This window comes from Heloderma suspectum, chromosome 5 (genome assembly GCF_057233095.1).
Source record: "Heloderma suspectum isolate Gila_16-S chromosome 5, 16-S_ref, whole genome shotgun sequence".
Lineage (NCBI taxonomy): Eukaryota > Metazoa > Chordata > Lepidosauria > Squamata > Helodermatidae > Heloderma > Heloderma suspectum.
The window spans coordinates 186,278,823-186,295,650 of record NC_139462.1 but is presented as its reverse complement, the minus strand read 5'-3'; the positions used below and the strand labels follow the sequence as shown (position 1 = coordinate 186,295,650).

The 16,828-nt window shown below is 43.4% G+C and overlaps 1 protein-coding gene across 1 annotated transcript in view; it reads right to left on the bottom strand.

Moving 5' to 3' along the window:
* Nucleotides 1-262: 262 nt before the first annotated feature.
* The window catches only part of LOC146344947 (diacylglycerol kinase beta), a 325,000-nt gene continuing 308,434 nt past the window's right edge, over nt 263-16,828 (bottom strand). Inside the window, exons 21-22 of the mRNA XM_084860457.1 lie at nt 12,217-12,307; nt 263-1,597 (exon numbers count right to left, since the gene is read on the bottom strand). Of these exons, the coding sequence (XP_084716583.1) occupies nt 1,376-1,597; nt 12,217-12,307 (313 nt within the window). The 3' untranslated portion in view covers nt 263-1,375. The remainder of the gene's footprint in view (nt 1,598-12,216; nt 12,308-16,828) is intronic.

Below are 16,828 nucleotides of genomic sequence, written 5' to 3'. Positions count from 1 at the left end.
AAGTTTTCTTCAGCCCCATTTTCTCATGGCCCTTCTGTACTTGGTCCAATTCCATGCCTCCATCATCTTTTAAGTTCTTCTGTCTTGGCCCACTGCCTACTTTTCCCTCTGTCTGCACAATACTATTTTCACCCCTCCCCTTCACTTTCTAGCCAGCAATACATATTTTTCTCTCAGGCCATGTGTGAGTTTTTATGTTCTTTTTTCCAGCTCTTCTTTCATTCCTTTTTTTTATACTTCCTGTCTTTTCTGTGTTTCTTTTCTCTGATCTCTGTCTCCTCTCTATACTCTTCCCTTAGGCTCCTATGATTTAGTCAAGTGCCTAGTCTGCAATCTGCCTTTGGATTTCATGTCCTGCTGCACCCTTCCTCTGGGAGCTCTTCCAAACCAATTTTCCATTCTTCAGTCTCTCTACTTGCCCACCCGGCTCATCCTATCCCTCCAACCTGTGTGATGTTGTAAAAGCTGATTGCCAATCCAATAATCAACTAACTTCAGAACCTGCAAGGCATTCTAATCCTACCCAAACTGACCTTTCACCTTCCTCACAGAAACTGAACTGTTTGCTAACGCTTTGTTAAATTGTTGACCTTTTCATTCCCGTAGCACTTAGTATGTCCGGGAACCTTCCTTGACATTAGAACACCTCTGTTAATCACTGTCAGAGTCTTCAGCTAACAAAATCCCTTACTACAATATAGATAGATAATTTAAAAAAATCCAAGCAGGTGTATGTAAACCAAAACATCCATTTGGTTGGCATAGCTGAATTGGGATTACACAAAGAACAGCAAAATAAGGCTGCTGCACTTTATTGACATGTGGGTACCACTGAAGTCCAAATTTGGAAAGAAATTGCCAAGTCCTATTAAGATAACTAAAATTCTAGGAAGAACAGAAACTTGAATGAGAAAATTCCTAGATGCACCATCAAATCTGAGACTTAGTTATGATAGGGTTAGTGCTTTTTTCTTCATTCTGGAAATAAAATCATTTGATAGGATATTTATTCAGTATAAATAAATAACTGAACAGAGATTAACAAGCCTTGTCATTTTGCAAAATGCACCAAACGAAGACTACACAAACACATCTCTGTTAAAATAACTACATTTTTATATAAGCTATGAAAAGACATTAAACTGGAAATAGAAATCCTTTTCTGAAGCTGTCAAGAAATCACAAAAACTGAGCCCAGACAGGAAGCATGCTGTTTAGATAGCTGATAGACTTAAACTTTTCACCTGACCTAGTTAGAACTCTTCTATAAATCCCCACCTTTAGGAATTGCAGCCAGAGACTCTCTCATACATTCAACAGTCATCTGCTGTTTGTAAGGCTCACATACAATCTGGAAGCTTGAACCTAGAACCAACTATTCATTTCCACATGAATGCTCACCTTGGCATGCAAACTTCAGTTCCTTAGCATCTGTAACAGGGGTTCTTTTGTCTGACCTGTTCTTTTCAAATCGACGATGGCTTCGTCTTTTCTTGGTCTCACCCCAAAGATTTGATCCTCCATGCATGCTTGGAATGTTCAAAATGGCAATCCCTTCCAGAGAAATATTGTTCAAGTCTATCTGAATTCCATCACACTTGTCAGCAAACAAAGAAGAAAGATACAAGGGAAGAAATCAGTGTGGGACTAAAAGGATGTCAGAATTAACTTATCATCAGAGTTACACTGCTCTGCATATTTACACATATTCATTTTTAAAAAAATATTTTACCCTATGACACAATAGAAGTAGCACAGAGGCCATTGTCAGGATCCTGTTCCCATCCCTGTACTGCAGGGCATTTGTGTAACTGAAAACAGAATAACGTGATAGCAAAGAACTAATGTCTGTGTTGTGACCAGTTCTGAAGGCACATCACAGAGATTAGTGGACAAATATTGATAGCGCTCAAGCTATCTTCACAATCAGCATTAATTGGCACCCTAGTTTTCTGTGTTAGAGGTCCTAAGGATTAATTTACTAATAGCACTAAAAAGCTCAGTAACTCCTATCACTGCTTTTGAGCCTTTGAACAAACAATGTATAATGGTCTAATTAAATAATACACAAACATATGCACACATTAACTCTAAAGTGTTTGAATTTGGTTGGACCTACGTAAGCAGCTTTGTACACTGAACTTCATGTAACAAACCATTTGCAGAAGAATCTCCACTCTTGATTTGGGCCAGTGTTAGCCATACCTAAACCCCCACATGGTGGGAGATTTGCACTGGTATGTTTAAAATTGGCTGAAACCACAACCAGAGCCACTTACATAATGACATAGCCCATGCCAGAGTGTTATGAACAGCTACCTGCTCAATCTGGTTCTTTCATTTGTATTACAGATGCAAATGATGAAAAAGTTAAATATCTCACATAAAAATTGCCTTAATGGATATGGAGCACCATGCTTTTTAAGTCTAGAAATCATTCCTTCCAGTTTGAGTGATGTTGTGGACTCTGCATTGAATTACTGCGATGCTTTATGCTTTCCCCATTTTATTAGGATAGTACTATTAGATTGCTTCATCTCCTGTTCTAAAATCTTCCAAATTTATATTTAGTATTGCTTTCCATATTCAACTAGTAATCCAAATAAAAACTATGACAATACTGCATGGAAGCATCTTTGTAACAGACACAAAACTCCTAATTTGTTTTGCATGTTTTAATTATCACAATTAATGATTAAATAATGGTTATGATACAGCTCTTTACATGTGGAGGGCGGTGTGTAGCAGCTCCGTACACAGAAGACTGGAAGTTCAAGTGAGCAAGTAAGAGGTGGCTGATGAATAAGGAGTTGCAAGCAGATGGACATAGTGGTGGCCATAGGCCTCCATAACTCACCTTGATCCATCCAACGACTGAAGCCCATGTGCAGAGCTACTCTTGCTCAAGGTGTGAGCAGACTGTGCGGGGGGGGGGGGGGTTGCTGCATATGCCAAGGTGAGAAACTGAGGTCTTTGGCACCATTTTTGAGCAGCAAGCAAAGAACGGGAAGTGGGAGGTGGAGGGAGAATGGGATAACAGTCTATTACTGTTACGGCATTGAGTTGTTGTAATAGCAATATAATACGGCATTGAGTTGTTGTAATAGCATCATTTTATCCTCTAAGTGCAACCTGAATGTCACTGAACAATCTGGAAAGAAAAAACTATCTTTTCAAAGTCCTTAGGATTCATCTGTATTCAGCGATACAGCTAGTGGCAACTAGCTGTATATGAATTAATACGTGATTGCTTACATGTACGTACACCTTGGTTGTTCAGATCCAATTGTAAAACAATCTCAATAAAGGGATTACTCAGAGCATTGAACTGTTTTATGTCTTTTTACCTTCCTGCTACTGAAATGGTAATTTTGTTTTAATCTTGGCTTTTAAGGCGGCAATCCTATTCATTTTATTTATTTATTTTTTAAAATTCATTAATTGCCCATGTGGCTGGTCACCCTATGCGTGTGCAGACAGAAAAAGTCCTCCAACTCCCAGCATTTCCTAGCCACTATGGCTTGTTGGGGAACGTTGGGAGTTGTAGGACTTTTTTCTGTCTAAACATGCACAGGATTATATCTGACGACGTTTAACTCTTCATTGTTTTAACTGTTGGGAATCTGATTCACTACCCTGATTTATGAACATGATCATTTTTATTCAAGATTTTTTATTTAATTATGATTTATTAGTTTTACTGTATTTTTTCATTAATGTATTTTGTATAACACTTCAGAAGCTACTATTGTACAGGTGAGGTGACCAAGATATTTTAGAAATAAAATAAATGCATAAATTATCCTTGAAAATGCAGTAAAAGGTTCTGTGACTATTTTCTGCCATCGCCTTGCCAGTGTTACCATACCCCATACAAGCTCTGGATGGCCTTCGATCATGCACAGTGAGGGAAAGAGGACCCCCATCTACCAGACAAGTCTATCACCTCCAGACTCACAGGTCTTCCATGTGCTGGATTTGTGAGCGGAGATGGGGTAACAAAGAGACAGACACAAGTGCTTGGATTAAAAATGGGGCCACATTTATTGAAATATCTGCAAAGGGGAAACCTAGGACAGGCACTGACTGTACCAGCAGCTAGTTGGCACTTTTATGGGGGAAAACATACCCAGCCTCAGGGGTGGTGTGACGGCATCACCACCTCTCCGGACTGCCCCTTATGGGGGAGGTAAACCTTCCCCTGTCACCATCTCCTGGGCCGCCAAGCTCCTGAGTAAGTGAGGTGAGTTGGTCTCCTAAGCAACCCTTATCCCCCTGCTGAGCCGCAAAACCCGTTCAGGAGACCTCAGGCATCACCTGTCACCATAAGGTGCCTCTGAATGCTCACCATCCCTACGCTCATTTTCCTTTGCCCGTCCTAGCCGACATCTGTAATGTGACGTAGACCGTCAGGATTCCTTTTGCCCCCACTGAACTTCAAACGCCAAATCAAACACAGACAAGAGGCTTCAATCGACAGCTTCTAATCCATTTCTTCAAAGGATCATACAGATGCAAATTCTCAGTGACTCCCAGTCTACAAGGAAATGCCTTTGGGGGTTCAAAAGATAGCTATGAAAGTTGCCCGCCGTTTGAAAGGAAAGCAGTCTCACTAGCCTAACTTAAGGGGTGGGGGGAGGTCTCTCTCTCTCTCTCTCTCTCTCTCTCTCTCGTGAGGTCTCTAGGTGCAGCTGTTCACGCAAGGCCAATTGGGTAGACTGTCTAAGTTCCGGCCCGGCCTTCTCCCTCTTTGCTCTGTGTCTGTGCTTGGCATCTATTAATTCAGACTCCCCAAACCCCGCCTCTCCCTGTTCGCTATCTCTCACGGGGGGGTGTGAAGAGGGACCCTCCTCCTGCAGCTGGACCCTTGAAACCTGAGGAGCCTGCCTAGTCATGTCTGGACTAGCCTGGGAACATACCTCCCCCAAGTCTGGCAGTTCTTCTTCAGAATCTGAACTACTATCCCACTCCCTGTGCTCAGAAACACTCCTGACATAGACTGAGCATGAATTAGACCAAATTTACCTAAAGGACACGCCCAACCCCTTTCACAGTGTGAAGTAGGCAAAAAGATGCACAGCCCAGGCCAATCGGACTACGAGCCAAAAATACCTACTTGGCCCCAAAGGGCAATCGGTTGGCGCCCACACTGCTTGAGGGAGGGCGGGAGTGAGCCGCGCAAGTGAGAGGCTGTTGGGAGGGGCCCGGAGCATAAAACGCTCCGGCCCCTCCCTTTCCCGGTGGTACCACGGGGTTCCACCAATGGCGGCCCACCATGTCTGCTCACCCCACCCGCCTGCAACACCCCCCCCCCCCCACGGCCAGGCAAGCCGGACATGGGGGTAGGACATTAACATTGGTTGTTGTTGTTGTTCAGTCGTTAAGTCGTGTCCGACTCTTCGTGACCCCATGGACCATAGCACGCCAGGCCTTCCTGTCCTCCGCTCTCTCCCCGAGCGTGCTCAAGTTCATATTCATTGCATTGGTGATGCTATCTAGCCATCTCATCCTCTGCCGTCCCCTTCTCCTTTTGCCTTCAATCTTTCCCAGCATCAGGGTCTTTTCCAGGGAGTTTTCTCTTCGCATTAGGTGGCCAAAATATTTGAGCTTCAGTTTCAGTATCTGTCCTTCCAATGAGCACTCAGGGTTGATTTCCTTTAGGATGGACTGATTTGGCCTCCTTGCAGTCCAGGGGACTCGTAAGAGTCTTCTCCAGCACCACAGTTCGAAAGCATCAATTCTTCGGCACTCAGCCTTCCTTACAGTCCAGCTCTCACAGCCTTACTAAATACAGTTGTTTCCTCAATTTTCAGGAGAATTCATTCATGAGCCGTTTGAGCATACATTCACTCAAATTTGCACACTCAGTCCTACCAATAGGTTCATGTAGTGAACTCAGAAGTGAGACTGATGTGCCCAATGGGTGGTGGTGGTGGTGGTGGTGGTGGATGATTCAGCTGCTCTGCTGTGTACAGGCTGTACCACATTGTCCCAACTAGCCCAAGTGTACTTGCAAGGTGGTCTCCTTTGTCTCCGTCTTCAGTTTCCTTTTCAAGACTCACTTATCAAACTTTTTCTGTACCACCGTAACCTCACTATACCGTATCTGGCTCTTTCCTAATCTGCTCCCAATACTTCAGTATAAATGCACTGCCTTTCCTCATTCCTGTCTTGGCTGCCTGTTCTAGATTGTAACCTGTGTGATCATGGTCATTTCTGCATTCTATACAATACCTGCTCCCCCACCTCTTTCTATATATTACCTTTCACTTTGGAAAAAAGAGAAGCATTAGGCTTCCATGTCAGATTTGCTTATAAGAATCAAAGTTTAAATCTGCTTATAATATTCATGGAACGGAGCCTAAAAGCTGCAGTGACACATTTTGAAATCACTTGGCAGCTGGAATGATAACAAAACGTGCAAATTTGTATTGAGTTTCTTTTGGCGAGGGGTGAGAAGTGTCTTTAATTTTGTACTGGAATCAAACTTTGGTTATTTTTTACATCTCATATATGTGTTAAACATTAAGATGATTTCTTTTGACTAAAAATTCTGCTCATGTGTATACTCACTTACTGCTATACATTCTTGATAAACAGATATTAATTTCATAATTAAAAGTAATCTTGTGTAAATACCCTGCAGGCCTCAATGAATCAAACACATACTGTGTGTCAGGCCTCCCACTGTCTTCAAGTGGAATGTACTGGCTGGATAATTAGATAGTACATATTTTTTAACCTTATTTGCATGCATATTATATCTTTTGCACACTGACAAGCAGCAGTAACAACAAAAGTCAGATTACCACAGGGAATTCCCACAAAGAAGTCTTCATTCCTTATAATTTGCAGCCTAAATTAAAATAATTTGATCTTTGACAAGGATGAAATGTCAAGCAGAAGGGGGTCCTCTACAAGCCACAGCCTGTGGCTTCTGAAATCTGCCTAATTTATGTCAGTCACTTCTTAATACATATTTAAGTATTACACGAAAAAGATGATAAATATGCAATCTGACACCTTTGGTATTTCCCTGCTGTTAATTTATAAAGGTCTTGTGCTCCCCCCACCCCGAAACTGACTAAAATTATTTAAATAAAGGGAGAATTGTGATATAAGATAGTGCAGGGTGCATTTCCACTCAATATCGAACACAGCAGGCAGTACACTAAGACAATTATTTCACTAGGCCTCAGAATCCCGCTGTGATGAGTTACTTTCAGAATTAGTAAAGGAGGAATTCTTTTGTTCAGACACTGAGGAATTTTCAATATGGGTTTAATGTATCCAAGTTGAAATAACAGAACATACATACATTCATACATACATACATACATACATATATATATATTGTAATGCTTTTGTTTTTCACATAAAATGATGGCATTATTTCACTGCTACTATATAGCAGTATGTCTGAAAGTGATGTAAACATAACAGTGTCTCTCTCTGTGTATACATGTGTGTGTACATATATGCATACGCTGTCTGTCTGTCTGTCTGTCTGTCTGTCTGTCTCACACAGACACACACACATAGAGAGACAGAGGGAGATTTTTTTTTCCTTAACCAAAGAGTGAAGAAAATGAAATATATTATATGACTATAACAACTGACACGCAGCATGTGGTTGCACATTATAAAAAGGAAAGGCCTGCTGATCAGACTGAAGTCCAGTATCCTGTTTCACAGAGTGGCCATCCACAGGATTCTGGGAAGCCTTCATGCCATACCTGTGGGCAATTGACTTTCCCTGCAATTACTCCTTGCCTAGACCCAGCAACTGGAGTTCTGAACATGGATATTCCATTTAGCTATTATGGTTAATAGCTGTTGATTATAGAATTTGTACTGAATATTTATTTACTGAACTTCTATTGTATTTGTTTTGAATCATTTTGCATTTTTTTCTTGTATGGTTCCACCCTTAAAAATGGCCTAAAAACCATTTAAAATAAATAAACACCCTAATCTCCATGAATTTATCTCATCATCCTTTAAAGCCTTCTAAGCCAGGAGCTATCACCATACCTTGTGCCAGTGAATTCCATAAATTAATACTTTTGTTGTGCTAACAAACACATTTGGTTTGTCCATGTTGTCTCTGCACCATGCATATAAACTTCTGATCATGTTCCTTTTTTAGTCGTTTCCCCCCTAAACTAACAAGCTTGAAACACCTTGTCCTCAGACCCCCACTGTAAAGGTGCGAGATGCCAAACTGGATTTTAAACAGGCCATAACTTAGTAACTACAACTTCAAAAAGAAACTTCAATGGACTGATTTGTAGGTACTAAAATCCTTCCCCACAGTCCTGGTCCCTATTGGTCCCAATACAATATTGATGTATTGGAATATCCCTCCTTATGTCTTACCTCATTTATGGATGAGCCACCCTGGCTATATCCCCAGAGCCACTGTCTCCCTATTCACAGCCCCTCATAGATGGTCCTTTGCTGTGCCCAGGGAGACCTCACCACACCAACTATGCCCTAGGCCTCATAGCTTTGTATGGGTGACTTGGCCAGGCCTCAAGTAGAGTTCTTGTTCCTGTCCCCTGAAGCTGCACAGTTTTGATGGTTAGGTCTGAGGATGTCTCCCTTCATCTTAAAAGCTGCCTCAGGGTACTCACCAAATTGATCACGTTATCTTTTTAACAACCCACATTGTGTCTGCCTAAGACTAAATCTCTAAGCCTCCCTATGACCTAAATGTCCTTACCCTGGACTGGTGTGCCATAGGCAAAAAAACCCTCTATAGGCTCACAGCCACCATGAAGCTAACAGCCACAACAGAAAAAAGACCAGTGTTGGCAACCAGATTCAATCCTACACTGTGCCACTCAAGTGGCCAGTGAGTTCAAAAACAGACTAAGGAAGTGGGGGAGGAACATTCCAAGCTGGCTCTGATTACCTCTCTACCTGGCCATAGAAGCCCAGTGGTCCTTGCCTCTCTGCAAGAAAGCATAGGGAAATGGAAAGGAGTGCAGTTAGCCTTTCTTTGTAGGGAATATGCTTCTGCCCCTTGATAACTTTTACAGCCCTTTTCTGCAGCCTTGGGTTGCCTTTTTCTGCATTTAGTTGTTCCAAAACACCAAGAACAAAGTCCATTCATTAACAAACTTTTAAAAATCAATCTGCCTTCTCTTATGCATGCTTACTTACTACAACCACTGAGAAAAATGACGCATAATTTATGTAACAATCAACCCATTTATTGATAAATGGAAAATCTTTGTGTCCCATGCTTCCAGATGAGGGAGGAGCCACAGCTCAGCGGTAGAGCGCAGGTGTTGCATGCAGAAGGTAATAATATTGCCTGAAACCCTGGACAGTTGCTGCCCGTCTGTGTCAGCAATACTGAGCTAGATGGACCAATGATGCGACTCAATATAAAGCAGCTTTCCTGTGTTATGAGACTTTTATTGTGCAATCTCCCTGCCTCCTTCACAGCCTTTTTTGTGGGGTCCAGATGATAACATCTTCTACTTGCAATCCTCCCATGCTTCCCCATTGCTTTGGCTGACTCTCCGCCTTCCCCCTCCCCGCCCCAAAATCCATTAAGGAGGAAAAGACAGAATAGGTGCAGAATAGGAGCCATCCATTTGGCACCAACCCTTGATTTTCATTAACCATGAATTTGTTGTCTCCTGACATCTCCTCTTTCAAGATTATATGCATTATATTCAAAGATTATATGTGTTAGTGTCCCTAACGTATGAAATGTCATGTTGGTATTTATTTGTTTTTACTTCTAGCCAGTACTCCAACCAGTTCATCTGATTTTAACAATGAAGCTTCAGAAGCTAAGCTCAGTCTTTTAAATGAATGTGCACCACATTTGTACCAGTTCCTCTGAAAGCAGGTCTGAACTTGTGTTGCTTTCTGAGAAAGCCTTTCATACATAAACAGTCGGTCTTGAAAAATATTTTTAGTGAGACTTTTTGTAATACATCTTTGCAGGAGATGCCTTTCATGTATTTGGCTTAATAACTTACAAACTCAGTTTAACCGTCCTTTCTATCACTACCGGGAGGCTAAAAGTAGTGGGAAAGGGGAGTAAGTACTTCTGTTTCAAAGCATGGATATTCCAGCAACAGAAACTGCAAAGCTAGGCAAGTGCTCATAAGATTAACCTGGTTTTGCTTGAAGGCACCAGAGGCAATGTAAAGCCTATCCTCTAAAATAGCCATCTCATATTCTTTCTTCTTTTCCTTCTGCCTCTTTTCTCGCTAGTTCTTTTACGATTTTAAGCAATTCTTTTCGCAATTTCACAATTAGAGATGTGGGCTGCACAACCATTGCTGCATGTGAGAATTTCTGTCTCCCCCGCCCGCCCGGATAAACAAGGGGAGCAAGACATCCTGCAAGCAGCCAGGTTCTCATTTTTCCAATGTTGAGTTTGTTCCATTCCATTTTTGCATTGGATTGCAATTTTTTTCTGGTCTGCATGAAAATCCATAGGTATTTTCAGATGTATATTCCAAAATATGTGCATTTTTGTATGCATTTTTAAAATGTATGCATTTTTGTGTGCACTTTTTCAAATTTACACATTTTCCAAATAATTTTTCCATTGAATAGAGCACCTTGTGTGTGCATTTTTCAAAATATATGTTATTTTATACACTGTTTCAAATGTATGCATTCTTATGAGCATTTTTTCAAATGTACACTTCTTTTTTGTTATTTTGCAGAATGCATCACAAACTTCAGAAAAGTACAGATTTAGATGTCTCAATGCGTTCCTGTCTCAGTTTATATTTGTGATGTGCAACTTTGGGAATTTTTCATTGAAACGCGAACTGAACAAATTTCTCCCTCATCCCTGTTCAGATGGGCAAAGATCTGTTTCTAAACATATGGATTGCCCTTGCTGGATTAGAGGGTATATTATACTTTTACAAACTTAGATATTTGTGGGTTTTAAAATTTTCAGGCTACACAAAGAAATTATACTGCCATAATAACAGTTAGGCTGAATCTACACATAACTGTATGATAACGGTATAACTGCTATCATAACTATTGTTACACATGACACCAATGGGCACCAATAGTTATGATAACGGTATGATAACAGTATAACTGCTAGGTGTAGATTCTGCCCTACTCCAATCCAGCCACTTCAGAGAACACACAAGCAGCTCCTAAGAGGCTTTTCCTAGCACTGAGTCCAACACTTACTTAACAAGGCAGTGGTGCAAGCTTTACTTGCTTGCAGTTCGCTTTTGTTCAGACCTTTGTGGGATTCATTACAATCTGTGGGTCCAATCCTGAAAAGCCACTGAATCATGTCAGAGATTCTGTTCATTGTGTTGAAACTATCTTCGCTTCCTCCGGAAATCAGTTTTATTATATCTTATAATAAGTTGTCATATTTCTTCTAATTAGATATATGATTCTGTCTACAGGCCAGTTGACAAAAGTGCCATGAATCTAACTCTTTGAATGCTGGTTTGTGCTCATCTCTCTTTCAACTTCTTTTCCCAGCTACCTTGTATGCCCAATGACAAACTGGTGCTCTGTGCAGAGACAAAAGTCACTTAATGAAAAGGAATTCTTTTTCCAGAATGCATTCTTTAACCTTTATTTCAGAAAGATGAGTTGTTTTTGTGAATTGAGTTTTAAAGGTTATAAAAAGAATTTAGAAAAACGTTTTAAAAATTTACACCCCAGAGCATTCCTCCACAATTCAACCATATTCTGCCCCCCACCCCATGTTCTACAGATGGTAATTTCCTTGTTTGTTTCCAATGCTAAGGGGTTTTGTTTTGATTTTTTGTTCTTTGAATTGTTTTAGAATGTATTTTATGATTTAATTGTGATTTTATATTGAATTTGTGGTTGCTAGCTCCTTTTTGGATTCAGAAGTAGCTGGAAAGGCAGGATATTAAATAAAATAAAAATAAAAAAGGTTAGCCTCTTGACCTTTTCTTCTATATAGTAAGGCTTGGCTAATCACTAAGCTGAATCTTGTTCCAATATTCAGGGCTAGAAAAAAAAGGTACAATAAAGATTACAACTTTGGGGGTAGACTTCAAAACTCAATGCATTTCACTGCCTAACTGAATCCTTTCAAATTGGCACCTCTCCCACACTTTTATTTAATAGTAAGACCTTTCCTGTGTACCTTTGAAGGGGTATCTCACATATAGTTCGCTTAATATATAGCCTTACATTTGCTAGAATAGCACACAATTAGTTTCTTACTTCTATTTCTAGAGATTCATGCAGCTTCTTGCAGGTAGCTGAGAAAGTTTCAGAAGTGCCAAATTCAAAATACCAAAATTTATTCTTCATTCTGAAACATGAAGACAAAAAGAAAGAAAGAAAGAAAGAAAGAAAGAAACATCGATAACTGAACATTTTAAAAAAGTTAGCATCCTGACTTTCATCATATGGGATGATCACATCTGACATCCAGTTTGAAATAGATGAGCTCATAATTTTCAAAAACTTAAATGTGGTTGTCAAGAGAGGTAATATCCCCTACAGCTATAACAAGAAAGTTCTGTAACAGAGATAGATTAGGTAACTCTTAGGGATTTTTTGGCAATTGCTACTTAACCAGAGACATGTCTTGAAAACTCACTATGTGCCATCTCATGTATTATACTTGCTAATTCTACTTCTGATACTGCCCAAAAACCTGTCCCAAGGTATGCCATCAGAATGAAGTGAGGTGGAAAAAGAAAAATGAAATATTTCCCCAAGCTAGTGGAATGGCTTATTGTTCATTATGACAGGTATGAAAACAATTATTCCATGTATTCCAGATCTTCAGGCAAGTGGCTGCAAGGCAGCTATATTGACAAGAAATAAGGATTCACTAGCTAATACTAAAAAAGGAGCAGAAAAGTTAGCAGATTCGATTGCCCCATGAAACCATCTGGAAAATATACTGAATATTTGCAGTGTTGCGGAAAAACATCATTGCAACTTTTTATCCTGACAGACCATACTTTAATTCTAATAGGTATTTTATGTGTTTCAATACATCAGCAGTGCAACTTCACATAAATAAAGCTGTAATTAACTTTTTAACTTTCTGCTTAACTTTAAAATGCAGTTTGGGGTTTGCTGGAAAATTTACTGAATGAAAAACAGTTCTATAAAAGCCAATGAATGAATGAATGAATTTAATGAGCAATCTATGGTGCATGCATAACTGTGTTGCATCACAACTGTCCATGGTAGTGAATCTAAGGGTGTTTGTCACAAGCTGCTGCTGACAAAATGCTTTGGATGCACTTCAATTATTTTTAATATGGATACGTAGAGTTAGGGACATTTCATATGTTACTATTTTAATGGGCACACATTGCAGCCTTGTGAAAGCACGCACTGAAATACATTCGTAAACTGGTGCAATATTCTAACAAACTTACTCTAATAGTGCAAAATGAGCCCTCTTCCCCCACCTTGTGGCCCCTGAGTAACTGACCCAAATCTCGTTCCTGTCCAGTTAAGGGATTCACAACAGCTTCCCAGCCTCTCATTCCCAACCAAAGCATTATACTGCTGAATTCAGGATGTTTCCAGGAAATCCTAGAAAACCTCAAGTCAATGAAAACTGCATGCAATTCATAATTGTAAGGAATGTTCAATCATCTCCAGGAATGGCCTACTTCACTTCCCAGAAGATCAGAACTTCATATGAAGTATATTCCCCTTAAGGAAAGAGCTCTTACACATTATTTTAAAGGCTTGGACATCATTTTCCAGCACTGAACACAACACTAGCCTGCCAGTCACTACCACTTTTTTCTGTCACTGAACTCAGAAAACAAAGTTAAACAGAAATGTGGGTCTATTTAAGTAAACAAACAAACAAAAAATTCGCAATGGTTACTGGGAATTAATTTTAAAAACAAGCTTTTATTCCTCCACCCCAATAATACTTACCTACTTTTGTATATTTATAAAATAAAGCCCTAGGTATCTACAGATTTACTTCTGCTGGTGCAAGTGTCTCAGTAATAGAATATTATGGTGAATACCAACCTTATGAAAACTCAGAAAGATATCTGTAGATGCAATACACACACATACTTTCAAACGGCTCTAAAACAAATTGGCCAATAGAAAAAAATGTTATTTCACTGTTGGCTTCTATTGAAGCACTGAAATTCCTTTTAAACTGTAAGCAAATATTGATTAATTTTCTTGCTAATATCTCCACTCTGACAGTTTTTCCCAAGTTTCTATCTTTATAAAATGCCACAAAAATAGATTGTTTCCCTTCTAGGCAATGAAGTCATCATGGCTCATAGAGATATGAGAACATCTTAGCATACAGACAGATGTATGTGACATATTCCCAGGGACAAAAGCTTTGACATGGCAGATTTCACTCTGAGATCTCACCCACTATTCTCTTCTTTTGCATAACTTTTTATTTACAAAGTAAAGGCTTTTAAAGTTGGGTACCACAACTTCCAGTCTGTACCAAACTAGTCCATCAGCACAATAACATATATCATTTGCATTGCTCTCTGCGCTGCAACAGTTAAGGCAAAAGTACAGGCTGCAATGCAGCACCAAGTTGCTAATGCACTGGTCCCTCAGAAGTCATTGGTACTTATCCACGGCAGGATTGCACCCATTGTATAAGGAAGTAATTAACATACATAGATTTTCAGGATATGCCCTCACCCCGGCGCCAGCTTGTCTGGCTGAAAGGGGGGGGGCATTGCGGGCGGGTGGGGTGACAAGACGTAGGGGCCTCTGATTGGTGCACCCCAGTGGCACCACCATTCAGGGAGGGGCAGGCTGAGCTGCCTTAAACTCAGCTCCCCCTCCCAATCTCAGCTCTCTGGCTCGACGCAGCTAGAGAGAACTACAGCTCCGCCGAGAAACAACGAAGGACACCTGCCTGCTGGAGACCGGCTTCATCGTCGTTCCAGCCACTTGAACTCCACGTGCTATCAGCGCGCCCAAAAGCCTCACTACCACGGCTCAGCGCACCTGCTGCAGCTCCGGGTTTGCCGGTGTTCGCGGCAGGGGCGCACGTTGGTTTGTTCCCATGCGAGGACCCCAGCAGTTGCGGTGTCAGCGCACCCGCCCCCTCCTTCTCCTCGCTCCTGAGGGCTCGGCGTGCCTGCTGCGGCTCCGGCTTTACAGGCAGCTGCGGCGGAGGTGCTCGGGTTCGGACGCCGCCCCCTCCACGGCCGGCACTTGTCACACTGGCGGGGGTTGTTGACCGCTGCGCCGGCAGTGCACTCCCAAGGGCGGCGCCTGTTGCCCCTGCTCCTCGAGCGCGGCCCCTCCGGACGAGGCTTGCCCTCGCTCCCCCCTTTCTTGCCTCCTCGGACGGTTGTGCATGGGTGCCGCCCCCTCAGCCGCAGCGCTCCCCTATTGGGGCGCCCGCGCTCACGGCGGCCAAGCGCCCGCTCCGTCTCGGCCCCAGGGTTGCTGGTCCTCGTTGCGTGTGCGCGTGCGCCGCCCCCTCAGCCGGCGCTTGCCACTCGCCGAAAGCCCCGGTGGCTGTGCCGGCGCGCGCCCGGGCGCGGCGCCTCCTGGTGCGCTCCCCTGTTGGGGTGCCCGCGCTCCCGGAGGCCGCGCGCCCGCTCCGCCGCGGCCCCGGGGTTGCCGGCGGTCGCGGCGGGAGCGCATGTGTGAGGGCGCCGCTTCCTCGGCCGGCGCTGGTCGCCCGGCGGCTGTGCTGGCGCGCGCCCGGGCACGGCACCTCCTCGTCCACTCCCCTGCCCGGGCGCCTGCGCCGGTTGTGTTGGCGCACGCCCGTGCGCGACGCTTCCTTGTGCGCTCCCCTCCTGGGGCACCCGCCCTCCCCCTTATTGCTTCTAAAGGCAGTTGCCATGCACCTTAGCTGCCGTGGCCCCGGGGTTGCGGGTGCTCGCGGTGGGAGCACGTGTGCACGTGCGCTGCCCCTCGGCTGGCGCTTGCCGCCCTGGCGAGAGCGATGGTGGCTGTGCCTGCGCACGCCCGGGTGCGGTGGAGGTCGGTCTGCCCCCTGCCGGGACGGCGGCTGAGCACCCACCCCTCTGGCGGTCGCATGAGCCCGGGCGCCAAGCAAATCGGCGCCGGCTCTTGCTGCCCCCGGGTGCTCGCTGCAGCAGCACATGCAGCCCCCCCAAAGCAGGGGGGGGAACGAAAATAAACAAAACAAAACAAAAATAACCACCTGGGGTTGCTGCGCTCGGGAGCGGCTCCCGTGGCCACGGGCCCTTGCTGCGCCTCTTGGCACCGGGCTTGCAGCAGGTGGCAATTGTGCCCTCTTCAAAGCTACTGCGTGGTAGTAGCTAGAGCATCGGACTGGGACTTGAGACACCCAGGTTGTAGTCTCCTTTCCAGTGACATCGTTAGGGCTGGAGCCCCTGCTGGGCATGCAGAAGGTCCCATGTCCAGTCCCTGGCATTTCCTGGTAGGGTTAGAAAACCCCTATCTGAACCCCTGCAGAGCCACTGGGGGGCGCACAGATTCTCCACCCCTGCCCTATAAGCTAATAAGGTAAATGGCTAGACACATGGTGTCTTAAATGTGCACACACACAGCCATACAGAAAAAGGATCCATGTTTTGCACTTACCTCTCTAGCCGCTACCAGACACGGAGGGTGCCCCTCCAGTCTAGCGGTAGCGGTGGAACTGCTGCCTGTTGTCTGGCCCGGGGTGCCCAGTGAGTAGCTCACTGGAACCTCCTGCTATGTGCTCTGACCCCTCCTGCATTTACTTCTAGGAGTGGCGGCGGGTGTGTTGGACTGGGTCCTGGGACCCGAGCCCCTGCTTCTTCTTGCCAATGTCGTGCCAAGATCACCACACTTTCTACATCATGCCCCCCCCCCCCAGAAAGGCCAAGGTTGA